The following is a 14236-nucleotide window of genomic DNA, read 5'->3' on the forward strand; positions in this document are numbered from 1 at the left end:
ACTTAGATGTCTACTAATTTTAGATCAAGGATAACATTTATATAATAAATTTATGAATAAATAATGCAAAAGTAACCCGTAATTAAATAAGCAAATTCATTACATTGACATCCCCTGTAAAATGATTCAAAGATATAAGATATAATACAAAATGTAGCTCTAAAACAGTGTGCATGTCATTAATGAGATAAATACAACTGTGAAAATTCAAATTGATATATATCCAATACTTTATGAGTCACCTTATAGTTACTTGGATTAAATATGTAAAATAGAAAGGACAAAAGCCATGTCAACATGGCCATCCCCCGCCGAATGTGTTTGCTCATTGGAAGAATGTATACATGTATGTACAAAATGTAGCAAAGCAGAATAATTCAATTTTAAAAGATCTTTTGTTAATGAAAACTGATGATTACAGATTTGAAACGTATGTGAATACTGATTACAGATTTGAAACCTATGTGAATACTGATGGCTGAAAATAACAAAGGGCAATAACTGAAAAATAATGCAGGGTAGGTTATCATTCTTGTATGTTGCACCCCTCCTCAGTAAAATCTATCCACCTATGAAGTTTCAAGTTGATACCTCAAATACTTCTTGAGATAAGCTCCGGACAAAATAGTATGAAAAAGAAACAAGAGGGACATGATGGCCCTGAGGTTGCTCACCTGTATATAGGCCCCCCACCCCCGGGCCAATTTTTACCCAAGGGCTTTTATTTGTTTTATTTGAACAGACTTGGTAGACACCCATAAGAAGATATTTCATGCTAAACATCTAAGTTCTAGCTCATTGGCATTTTTAAAAGAAGATTTTTAAAGTGTTTACTATACACATATAGTTAAAAACAATGTCACCCCTGGGCCAGGGCCAGTTTTGACCCCCGGGCGTTTATTTTAACAAACTTTGTAGATATTTACTTAAAGATGTTTCATGCTTAATATCTAAACTCTAGCTATTTGGCTTTTTCCAAAGAAGATTTTTAAGTTTTTGCTATACACATATAAGGAAGTTTAATCAATGACCCCCCCCCCCGGGCGGGGCCAGTTTTGACCCCAGGCCTTTTATTTGAACATACTTGGTAGACACCCATTAGAACATGTTTCATGTTAAATATCTTAGCTCTAGCTCTTTGAGTTCTTTAAAAGAAGATTTTTTAAGTTTTTACTATATGCATATAGGGAAAATCAATGACCCCCGGGGGCGGGGCCAATTTTGACCCCAGAGCTTTTATTTGAACAAACTTGGTAGACACTCATTAGAAGATGTTTCATGCTAAATATCTTAGCTCTAGCTCTTTGGGTTCTTTAAAAGAAGATTTTTTAAGTTTTTACTATATGCATATAGGAAAAATCTATGACCCCCTGGGGCAGGGTCAATTTTGACCCCAGGGCTTTTATTTGAACAAACTTGGTAGACATTCACTAGAAGATGTTTCATGCCAAATATCTAAGCTCTAGCTCTTATGGTTCTTTAAAAGAAGTTTTTTTAAGTTTTTACTATATGCATATAGGGAAACTCAATGACCCCCGGGGCGGGGCCAATTTTGACCCCAGGGCTTTAATTTGAACAAACTTTGTAGACACTCACTAGAAGATGTTTCATGCTTAATATCTTAGCTCTAGCTCTTTGGGTTCTTTAAAAGAAGATTTTTTAAGTTTTTACTATATGCATATAGGGAAAATCAATGACCCCCTGGGTCGGGGCCAATTTTGACCCCAGGGCTTTTATTTGAACAAACTTGGTAGACATTCACTAGAAGATGTTTCATGCCAAATATCTAAGCTCTAGCTCTTACGGTTCTTTAAAAGAAGATTTTTTAAGTTTTTACTATATGCATATAGGGAAAATCAATGACCCCCAGGGGCGGGGCCAATTTTGACCCCAGGGCTTTTATTTGAACAAACTTGGTAGACACTCACTAGAAGATGTTTCATGCCAAATATCTAAGCTCTAGCTCTTATGGTTTTTTAAAAGAAGATATTTAAAGTTTTTTCTTTTGGTTGCCATGGCAACCAGAGTTCTGCATGGAATTAAATCCTTTGAACAATTTTTAAAGGTGACCACCAAAGGAACATTCCTGTGAAGTTTGGATGAAATTGGCTCAGTGGTTTATGAGGAGATGTCATTTAAAGCAAAAGTTTACGGACGGACGGACGTACCAACTTTTGATGTTTATGAGGCAAATCAGCTCATAAACACCGCCTGGGCCAACGTCTATCAGCAAAATAAGCTCATAAAAACAAAAAAAATAGCTCTTAATTTGAATTTTATGAGTTTTTGTTCTTTATTTAACTACGGAATGAAGCTCATAATAATCAAATGTTTGCTCGGACGGACGGACGGACGGACGCCGGACGAAAAGCGATCACAAAAGCTCACCCTGTCACTTTGTGACAGGTGAGCTAAAAAGGGCAATAACTCAAAAATTATATAGGGAAGAGTTATCATTCTTGTGCACAGCATTCCTCCTCAATAAGATCTATCCACCTATGACATTTCATGTTGACATCTCAAACGCTTTTGAGTTATGCTCCACTCAGGTGAAAAATTAAGTTTGAAAAAGAACAAAGGGCAATAACTAAAAAATTATGAAAGGTAGAGTTATCATTCTTGTGAACTGCACACCTCCTGAGTGAGATCTATGCACCTATGAATTTTCATGTTGACATCTTAAAGGCTTTTTGAGTAATGCTCTGGACAAAAATTAATTTTGAAAAATAACAAAGGACAATAACTCAGAAATTGTGCAGGGTAGAGTTAACATTATTGTGTACTGCACTCCTCCTCAATGCGATCAATCCACCTATGAAGTTTCAAGTTGATACCTCAAATACTTTTTGAGATAAGCTCTGGACAAAATAGTATGAAAAAGAACAAAGGGTAATAACTCAAAAATTATACAGCAAAGATTTATCATTCTTGCGCACAGCATTCCTCTTCAATAAGATCTATCCACCAATGACATTTCATGTTGACATCTCAAACACTTTTGAGTTATGCTCCACTCAGGTGAAAAATTAAGTATGAAAAATAACAAAGGGCAATAACTCAAAAATTATGAAAGGTAGAGTTATCATTCTTGTGCACTGCACACCTCCTGAGTGAGATCTATGCACCTATGAAGTTTCATGTTGATATCTCAAAGGCCTTTTGAGTTATGCTCTGGACAAAAATTAATTTTGAAAAATAACAAAGGGCAATAACTTAAAAATTATGCAGGGTAGAGTTATTATTCTTGTGCACTGCACTCCTCCTCAATGAGGTCTATCCACCTATGAAGTTTCAAGTTGATACCTCAAATACTTTTTGAGATATGCTCTGGACAAAAATGTTGGTCGGACGGACGGACGGAAGGTCGGACGGACGGAGACTATTACTATATCCCCCGCCACCTTTTCGGCGGGGGATAAAAATTACTCCAAAATTATGCAAAAGAGAGTTATTGTTCTATTACACTGCCCTTTGCCTACTGTGTGATCTAGCAAATTTAAAAATATCAGGTTCAAGTGAATAAGTGCTATACTTTTCTAGTTATAAACAAGTAAAAAAAAGTATGAAAATTACAAAGAGCTTAAACTCAAAAAATATTCAAAAGAGACATATCATCTTTTCTCACAGCAATAATTCTAAATAATATTTAACCAGATATACAGTTTTATGTTCCAAACATAAGCTCCATTCAACTCTGTAACATACAATGTCAATAAAGATGACTGACCAATAAATGGACAGCCTGACCGACAAATAGACAGAGGACAAAACTTATGGACAGAAGAACTGCAAGACAGACAATGCTAAATCTATATCCTTCCATCAATTATGAGATAAATACAGCTGTGAAATTTTAAATTGATATCTTCAATACTTTATCAGATACTCTGTGGACTAAAATCATGGAATCAAGTATGTAAAAAAGGGAAGGGCATTAACCCCAAAATTATGCAAAAGAGTTATGGTTCTAATACACTGCCCTTTGTCTTATATATGATCTATCACTCTTTAAGGTTAAAAGTTAATGCCATCTATACCTTTTTAATGCAAAAATAATGTTTAAAACAATGCTAAGGGCAATAACTCAACAATTTTGTAAAAGAGAGTTATGATTCTTTTTCAAAGTGAGATGTATCCACATATGAAGTTTATGGGTCAAAACTGAAATAGTTATAGTTTTATGCTCCAATCAATTCTGTGATGGAAAATTTTATGACTTATGCCAGACAGAGGAAAAGATAAACAAACTGCTGGACAAACAATGCCAAATCCATATTCACCTGTCCTTGAAAGGGAATAATATGCCATAAACAAGGGCAACATTGTGGAAAATACACCCATCACAAAGCCTTTGACAGAGAGTAGGGCATTATTAGAATGCATAAATGAGATATGCTCTGGGCAATATCTGGATGTTTTATCCTCTCTAGTGACCTTGACCTTGCAAATATTAACCTAAATTAAATGTGTCACACTTGTAGTCATGATAGTTATCATTTGTGTTACAATCCATCAATAAATGATGACTATATGGTCCCTGTGCACAAACTTTGACCTTTCTTTGTGACCTTGACTTTGATAGCAAGGGCTTGGATATAAAATATGTGCACAATATGCTTCCCACTGGTGAACATTTGTACCAAGTTGCATTACAATCCCCCAATGAACATAGAAGTTTGGCTCCAAACAAACTTTTTCCAATGACCTCTAAGTGTGACCTTAACTTTTAACCTAGAGACCTGGCTCATGCATGTGACACTGCTTCTCATAGTGGTGAACATTTCTATGAAGTTTCATTAGAATCCCACTGTCTGTGGAGGAGATATGCTCTGATCAAAATTTCTTTATTTAATCATCTTTGGTAACCTTGAACTTGCATATATTAACCTAAATTTCACACCAGTAGTTATGATAATGACCATTTGTGTTTCAATCCCTCAAGAAATAAATACTAAATGGTCAAAATACATATTTTCATCTCATCCTTGAGTAAATTGACCCCTATTTGTGACCTTGACCTTGGTCACAGGGACCTAAATTTTGCGCGCAACACTCTAACTCACAATGCTAAACATTTGTGCCAAGTTATATTGAAATCCCTGTATGCATTTACAAGTTTTTCTCCCAACAAGTGTTTATCATTGATCTCTAAGTGTGACCTTGACCTTTGACCTAGAGATCTGGTTCATGCGTGACACAGCTTCTCTTAGTGGTGAAAATTTGTATGAAATTTTATTTAAATTTCTCCATGTGTATGTGTAGGAGATATGCTCAGGACAAGAACTGGACACCACCCGCCCGCCTGCCAGCCGGAGGGGAAACTATGATAGTCAACCCGTTTTTCAAACAGGCATATAAAAAGTTGAATAGGAAATTAAGAAAAGGATTTCAACTAAGATAAACAATCTAAATAACTTTGATGAAGATTTTGTCAAATTGGTGGCCTTTATTATATCAACAAGGAAAAAATTCACAACTACAGATGGATACTGAACTTTGAATCCTCAAAAAATCTTTTCTGAGCGGTTTCTGTTTTATATGTTACATTTGTAAAATACATATTCTACAGTACCAGCTTACCTATACACATCGCTGTTGTGTCCAGTTTACCACCACAACCACAAGGGCATACTTCACAAGCTCTATCCTCTGTAGTATAGGCTTCACCTGTAAGTTTTTTAATAAGGTGCACACCAACTCCCACTAACAACTGTTTTTCAGATATTTTGTTCATGTTCCAAATTGTCTCTAATTTCTTTAAGTTGTCCTCTTCTAAACATTCCAACAAAAGCTGAAATGGTCTTTGTAATGCTTGATCATCAAAATTAATCTGAAACAAGAAAGAGATAAAACTTATCAGGCAAATACAGTTAAAGAAGTATATTGTGTATTAACCATTCCATATTACAAAAAACTTCACGTTTAGCACAGTTATAAAGAAATTTTAAATCTAAAGAAATTTAGGTTTAAGAAAGTTTTTTATTTGACTTTGAGTTTTGCCTGAAAATGTGATTATATTGTATCTGGTCATATAGAATTACTGCTAATAAACTCATATTTTAGTCCCATCTAAGAACAAACAAAGAAAACTACATAGTATGATAGGTGATGGCAATAACAAAACTCAAAATTATTGACTACCTGTAAATATAACCAGTATGCGCTACTTTCATTTCTTTATTGTTACATGGTATGTATTTTATTAGTTATTAAGATTTTTTAACAGGTTATATTGCCCTATATACATGTAAATGGTTGATTGGAAATATAACCCAAACCATTAGGCAAGGGTTATTAATTGCAAGGAAACCTTTATATATGGTCATATACTAGTAACCTGTCAGAAAGATTTATAACAAATTTACAATTTTTAGAGAAAAGATTGAAATTTCTTCATTAATTGACAGCAGTCATGTATATTAACACTATATAAACATCACAATTATCCAATGAAAAGCAATGTTACAAATGTGCAGCATTATAAGTTGCTATATACATTCAAGTCTGGCGATCCCTTGAACATCGCAGACTGGACTGTAGACTGATAATGTTTTATAAGATATACCATAACCTAGTTGCAATTAATCTCCCAACTTATGTTCAAACCCCACATAGATTAACCAGACATATGCATCCCTTATCCCTACGTCAAATACAGGTATCCTCCGACTACCATAAGTACTCTTTCTTCCCTCATAGCATTATACTATGGAATAAACTTCCTAGTAACATTGCCACCCTGCCCAACCTGAGTCAGTTCAAACAGGCAGTGGTGGGTTTGCAGTACTAGTCTTACTCCCAGTGTTTTTAAACTATTTTATCTCTTATCATCTTGTTTCACTATTAACATTTTAACCATGACTAGAATACATTTTCAGTCTCACCTTCCAAGCATGTCAATGTTTGGACTTTTCTTTTTAGCTTTTCTCTTCACCTTTTACTAACAATCCGACGTGCACTAAATTCCTGCCTTTAACACTCGTAAGAGGGGTTGGCAGTATCCAGAGATAGATAGATAGATAGATAGAACAACATGTCATAGAAATTATGTAAATTCTTTACAAAAAAATATGTTTCTTATCAGTAAGAGAGAAGCTTTTTTCTATACACAGTTATTTTGCCAATTTGATAATTTTTTTAACTTTTTCATTTAAAAATCTTTTGTTTTATAAACCTTAATGCACCAATAAAATGGCAGTGTTTGGTTCAGTTTATCGGCTGGATGTGTGTAAGTGAGTTTGCGTGTATGCCTGCATGACACTCTACTAAGTTAATCTCACAACTGCCTTGGACAAGTGGTTAATTTGACAGACAATATATAGGACATTATTTTTTCACAGACTTTTGGATAGACTAGGGGTCAATTAAAGTGACATTATATCCATCCAAGAATAAATGGTCAGTGGTCAGCTAAAACTAAAAATAACTTGACATTTTGCCATAATTGTGTCCATATTTTACTATAAAAAATTTGTTTGTTTTGGGTTTTACGTCACATCGACACAGTAAAGGTCATATCGCGACATTCCAGCTTTACTGGTGGAGGAAGACCTCAGGTGCCCTTCCGTGCATTATTTCAGGCACGAACGGGCACCTGAGTAGAACCACCGACGTTCCGTAAGCTAGCTGGATAGCTTCCTCACATGAAAGAATCCAAAGTCCCTGTCGGGATTCGAACCCACAGCGGTGAGGGGCAAGTGATTTGAAGTCAACGACCTTAACCACTCGGCCACAGACGCCCCGCTATAAAAAAAAAAAATAAATAATATTTTGAAAGCTAATTTCTAAATATATCTTTCAGAATTTATAGGTAACATTCAGTCTTTTTATTATTTATGGCAGGTAGATTTTATGTAACATTTAATTCATAAAAAGAGTGAGGCAGTCATTTTATTATTTAGGTAGATTTTATATTATATTATACACATATTTCATGATCAATTATTGGTCAAGCAACATTATAATAGTCAATCTTTTGAAATATTACTTATTCAAATTAAGTTGACAGCAAACTGTGCATTATGTCACTTTTAAGTAAATTTTGTACATATTACATGTATTAGTTACAACAAGAGCCACTGACAGGTTATGATAACAGTTGGCTTTTTTAAAACTTTTTCTAAAAACAAACAAATAACAGGTTTAAACAGTAGTGACATAATAATGGGGTATAACAAAATTTTGGTACGGTTAAAATCAGGTCATGTCTAGTAAACTCTTGGCTACTGGGGCCATAATGGTCCAGTGGTTAAGAAAAGTTAATGACTAACCCTGAATCCCTATGTGTGGTTTTTTTTTTCATTTCCAGTTTAAATTAAATTAAATAAGATTAATATACCTCTTCATCAGCATCTTCTGTCATTAATTTCTGGATGTGTGATCCCTGAATAAGAAAAAGAGGACAATGTTTAAATGTAATACACTTTTAGACTTAATCAATTTAAAAAGTATGTACAATTAAATATTGGTAGATTTATATTTTTGGACCTGGAAGTGATCTTAACCTTGACCTTCTGGACCCATAAACATGATACAAAAAATAACAGTGAATTAAACTTAACCATTCAGTTATACCTAATGATAAAGGGAAACTAGAAATGTGTCTAACAACACAGATTCCACCACCATATAATTATGTTACTCACTGGAAACCGGATAATATAATTTATACAAGAGAGCCATGATGGCCCTGAGTCGCTCACCAGAAACAACTGCTTTTCAGTGTTGGAATGTCAATATATTCTCATATTAACCCTTTCGCTGCCAGAGGGTTATTGTTTTAGTGTTCACCTATTTGCCAGAGGATTTTCTAAGAAATTACTATATTATTAATTAATATAATTATTATTATTTGTTATTTGTATTATAATAATTATATATGTTTCCAAATCTGTTAGTATAATAATAATTATTGTCGATGGTATAATTTTCTTTATATTTATTATTATTTTTATTATTATTATTATTAATTTATTATTATTACTATCATTATTATAGAAACGGCTAAAGCCGTCCATATGGCAAATACGCCGAAAATAACAGGGACGGCTTAAGCCGTCCCTATGGCAGTGAAAGGGTTAAACTTGAGCATAGAATATGTTTAAACAATTATTTGAAGAAATGCCATGACCTGGGGCATTTAAGCTTTAGTTTAAACGGGGCTAATCAAATTAATATGAGCAAACTTGATAATAGACTACCTAAGAATGCTACAAAGTTTTGTGATCATCTATCAATTATTTCAGTAGGAAATGATGTTCGAAGGTTTTTTTCTATTTTTAGCTTTAGTGGCCCCTAAAAGGGGATAATCAAATTAATATAAGCAAACTTGATAAAAGAGTACCCAAGAATGCTACAGACAAAGTTTGGTGATCATCCATCAATTGGTTCTGAAGTAGGAGATGTTTAAAGGTTTTTCTATTTTTAGCCCTAGAGACCCCTAAAAGGGGCCAATCGAATTAATGTGAGCAAACTTGATAAAAGATTACCCAAGAATGCTACAGACAAAGTTTGGTGATCATCATTCAATTAGTTCTCTAGAAATAGACTTTTAATGGTATTTCTATTTTTACCTTTTCAGGCCCCTAAAAGGGGCCAATCAAATTAATATGAGCAAACTTGATAAAAAAAACTACCCGAGAATGCTGTCGACAAAATTTGGTGATCATTTATCAATTAGTTCTGTAGGAGAAGATGTTTAAAGGTTTTTTCTATTTTTAGCCCTAGAGACCCCTAAAAGGGGCCAATCAAAATAATATTAGCAAACTTGATAAAAGACTACCTAAGAATGCTTCAGACAAAGTTTGGTGATCATCCATCAATTAGTTCTGTAGAAATAGACATTTTAAGGTTTTTCTATTTTTAGCTTTAGCGCCCCCCTAAAAGGGGCCAATCAAATTCATATGAGCAAACTTGATAAAAGACTACCCAAGAATGATACAGACAAAGTTTGGTGATCATTTATCCATCAGTTCTGTAGAAGAAGATGTTTAAAGGTTTTTCTATTTTTAGCCCTTGATCCCTAAAAGGGGCCAATCAAATTATGATGAGCAAACTTGATAAAAGACTACCAAAGAATGCTACAGACAAAGTTTGGTGATCATCCATCAATTAGTTCTGTAGAAGAAGATGTTTAAAGGTTTTTCTATTTTTAGCTCTGCTGACCCCTAAAAGGGGCCAATTGGAATGACATGAGCAAATTCAAGTGTGACTGTCACAAGGACGCTACAGACAAAATTTGAAGTAAATCTGCCCAGTAGTTTTAGAGAAGAAGACGATTGTTGATGCATGACGACGGACGCCGAAGCATCCCCCTTTGATACTAATAGCTAATCCTGAGCCTTTGGCTCTGGTGAGCTAATAAATATAGATATTATTACAGGACAGCATAGTTGATATTTCATAACGTTTTTGCAATAAAAGACTTTTAAAAGTAACAGAACAGATGGCTGTAGATCAATACAGCCTTTTAATATTCACAAGGTCTTATTAATCTTAGACTGGCAGAGTACAAATTTCTCAGTTACATCGGTGCTGGAGCATAAAACCGGAAAAAGAAGACAAAAGCCCTCTCATGAAAATGACTGGCCGGACAAAAGCCCTCCGGTGAAATTAACAAGGCGGACAAAAGCCCTTCTGTAACAAAAATGAATATGTATGTTGAATACCTCTGTTTTTTTTCAATGCACTCGACATATTCAAATTGTTACATATATTTCTTGCTGTTTTCAATTGGCCTTATATAACTGACATTATAATCGCTAACTTTTAAGTGAGATCATTTATTACTCTATTTATTTTACTTTAACATTAGGAGTAATCTTTCATATGTACGTGAATAAATATGCACTTACAGATTTTAGCACTAATTATTCAGATGTCTCTCAGGAATGTGCTCAAGCTCTGACATACAAACATGCTTATGCCAATGGAAAACAAAAATATTCATGATTACAATTTTAATATGTTGAGTGCATTGAAAAGAAAATATAAACTATTCAAAGTACATACACTGTATATGTATTTGCTGCGGGAGGGCTTTTGTCAGCCCATTATTTTCACGGGAGGGCTTTTGTCCGCCAAGTCATTTTTACGGGAAGGCTTTAGTCTGCCCTGTCATTTTCACGGGAGGGCTTTTGTCCGCCTTGTCATTTTTATGGGAGGGCTTTTGTACACCTTGTCACTTTTTGACGGGGGAGGGCTTTTGTCCTACACTCATTGTGCATGACACACTGTCTCATGCTAAACACTTTTGGCAACTGAATGATGCATGACATGAATTTTAGGACACATGCACCCTGGCATGCAGGGATGGATGGATGGACAGGGGTATTTTTATTATTGAACATTTTATGTTCAAATAATCATGTTCCGCAAGGCATAAAAACATTTATAATTTTCTGGGCTAGCTTTAGAAGTTTGTAGCATTAATGATTGTTCTGTGAAGTGCCCGTTACCATTTCATTCATGTTGCAAAATATACTACCAATATACATCATTGAAATATAATACTACTTAGAACATATACAGGCACAATGCAAAATGGTAGACATACAGTAAGACTGTATGTTGCATCTTTGATGTTGCAATTTTCCATTATGCACAGATCTATTCACTCAAGAAAAACACTTAAAGTGATGCCTACACTCATGACATGAAATTTCACCTTATTCTTGCTGCATTGTTTTTTATTGGCTGTTAAAGGAGAAATCAACATGTCATATTGAGTTGTATTTCTGTTCAATTTTGCCATTACTTTTAAAGATTCTGCAAATTATTGATAAAAATAAGTTATGTGGTCTGATAGGAGATACCAAACTTACCCATTACTTTGTATAATGAGAAGTACTTCCCGTACTTAAAATATGACCCATTATTATGACTTTATTTATACAAAGATGTTATTATTAGTCCATAATTTAGAGGTGTCATCGATAATTGTACCTGGTCAATTAACAGTGTCAAGTTGTGTAGTGTCATGTTTGTATATTACGATTTCAAGTCATTTCTGCCACAAGATGTATCGGCCCCAAATTACCCAAGACGTTTCGGCACTTTACCAAATCCACCCCATATTTAGTTATGAATAAAGTCTTACCTTTATGTGTTTTATACCAGAATTTTAATAATAGCAATTCAAAAATAAATGAATGAATAAAAGGAATGAGAGAATTAATTGAATACATGTAATTAAATTATGATTTTGTAATTGAATGAGGCTAAAATAGTATTAATCAAAACAAATAGAATAGAACAGAATTTTTTTTTACAATGAATAATAGTGACAGACAGAACATTACAGTACAGTAATAATTTAAAATATTATCAAGAAATGACAACAAATCATAAGTTAAAAAACTTTTGAAGTTTTCTTTGATATTACTAACCGCTATAGCAATAAGCTATAAATAAATTAATTTGTTACACCTTGGAAAAAGAACATCTAAATATAAAATAATTTTAACTATTTTAAGTATACGAATTCCTGTTTAAATGTAACAAAAAAGGGCCGAAACGTCTTGCAGAAAAAGGACGAAACGTCTAGGGGCTGATTTTTGCACAGGGGCCGATTTGGTTTGGGGTAGTCCTAATCATTGAAAGACATCGCATTTTCTTTTTTTTACAATTTTTCAACCAGTACAAAATCACATAAAAACTCTTTCAGAATAAAAAGTTTGCTGGAAAACTTATTTTTTGTTATAAAGCTGGCCCTTTCAAACTCACAATAAGCTAAAGGGTTTTAACGACACAGATCATGATACAATTTAACACAGAGTTGTATATAGGGTATAAAACCACTATATTTTTCAGGCAACCAAACCAGTGCTCGACCAGGTCGTTTTATCTCTATCAGAACTTTTATTTTTAAAAAACAGATATGACATTTTATGTTTTAGTGTCTATAGATGTAAATATAAGAGTAAATAATGATACGAAGGAAATGCTATACATTGACAAAAAAAGTGTTTATAAGAGTTTTGGAATTTACATATACTGGGGTGTTTGAGATTACTTATTCTCATATTTTTTTATACTAAAATTACTCTGAAAACATAGTTAAGTGTGATATTTGGTGTAATATACAAATGGTCTACGCTTTTAGGGGTGTGTTCCTGATTTGTTTCCGTACAGCTGCCATATTTGTTTACATGTTCATAGCCCCTGCCTGTTATGGAAAGCTGGGTTTTGATGATTTTTGGGCGCCTGTCTTATGGACATCAATTGGAAGCATAAGAGTAAAGGCAATTAAACAAAGTATTATCCCCATTTGCCATAAATTATCATTATTTGAGTGTTTTTTGTTGTTTTTACTGCTTCTTTTATTATAGAAATGTATTTTGTACATGTGTGTACTGTTTAATATTGTCTGCAAAATGGCCAATCTTCTACCAAACTTGGAGTATTTGTACATGGTGTAGAGGTTACAGATCAGGTACAAATAGCACACAAAAACTCCCAGGGTTTTTTCCACTTTAATGCATAAATCGTTCACAAAAAGAAGTATGGGTCGAGCACTGGGCTGGTCGAGCACAGGTACTGTGACTCTAGTAGCCTGGACAACCGGTAGTCCAACTAATTGTACTGCGCGACGAGATATTGTGCTATTTTCGTGTCTGGGCAATATCTCGCCTCTAAAAGATTCTGCCCCAGAACGAAAATATCTCAGAATCAAGTTTTGGCACGTCAATATATTTTGACTACAACTTGCCCACACCTGGTCCGTTCAAAAGTATATTTTAAAGCTAAATACTTGCCTTCTTTCGTTTCTTGAGAAAACGATTCAATAGAAGACAATCTTCTCCATGTGAACTTATGGTAAATACTCCCGGCAGATTAGTAAATGATAATGGAATGTTGCTTGGGAATGGATAACCGCTTTTAATGTAAAGGGAATCCACTGTTCCGCGAAATCTATCATACATTACTTGCAATGTTTGCAGATCCATACTGAACTGTAAATGGCGTTGTACTGAACAAGGGAAGTAACCGCTGCAAAAAAAGCCTTGATAATAGCCGTGTTGACGCTCCATATGATGCACAGGTAATTCAAGTACATGCGATATGATGATTTAGGCAGTCAAGATATAAATTAAGCTTGTGCTACTTTTCAAAATAAATTTTTCAACGTTTAATGCTTAATTAGATCAGCAAAAAAATGCATTTGACTATTTACAAAGCAAACACAATTAAATAATTGCAAGGTACATATATAATAGCACGGATTTATAAATCCGTG

General features: G+C 34.0%; 1 protein-coding gene across 1 annotated transcript; it reads right to left on the reverse strand.

Moving 5' to 3' along the window:
- Positions 1 to 5325: 5325 nt before the first annotated feature.
- Positions 5326 to 13964, reverse strand: LOC132713995 (uncharacterized). Its single transcript, XM_060696733.1, has 3 exons — positions 13755 to 13964; positions 8339 to 8383; positions 5326 to 5830 (listed from the first exon to the last, which is right to left on the reverse strand). Exons 1-3 carry the CDS (start codon positions 13944 to 13946, stop codon positions 5564 to 5566), a joined length of 504 nt encoding a protein of 167 aa, XP_060552716.1. The 5' UTR covers positions 13947 to 13964; the 3' UTR covers positions 5326 to 5563.
- Between the last annotated feature and the right edge of the window lie 272 nt (positions 13965 to 14236).

Source organism: Ruditapes philippinarum, unplaced genomic scaffold, assembly GCF_026571515.1.
Source record: "Ruditapes philippinarum isolate M1 unplaced genomic scaffold, ASM2657151v2 ctg12219_1_1_1_1, whole genome shotgun sequence".
In the NCBI taxonomy this organism is placed as follows: domain Eukaryota; kingdom Metazoa; phylum Mollusca; class Bivalvia; order Venerida; family Veneridae; genus Ruditapes; species Ruditapes philippinarum.

Bases quoted from the DNA above. Each gene is read 5' to 3' on its own strand.
- LOC132713995 (XM_060696733.1), bottom strand. From the start codon at position 13,946: ATGGATCTGCAAACATTGCAAGTAATGTATGATAGATTTCGCGGAACA. The intron at 8,384-13,754 runs GCAAGTATTTAG...TTTCTTATTCAG, and splicing joins TTCTCAAGAAACGAAAGAAG to GGATCACACATCCAGAAATT. The intron at 5,831-8,338 runs GTATATTAATCT...TTCTTGTTTCAG, and splicing joins CAGAAGATGCTGATGAAGAG to ATTAATTTTGATGATCAAGC.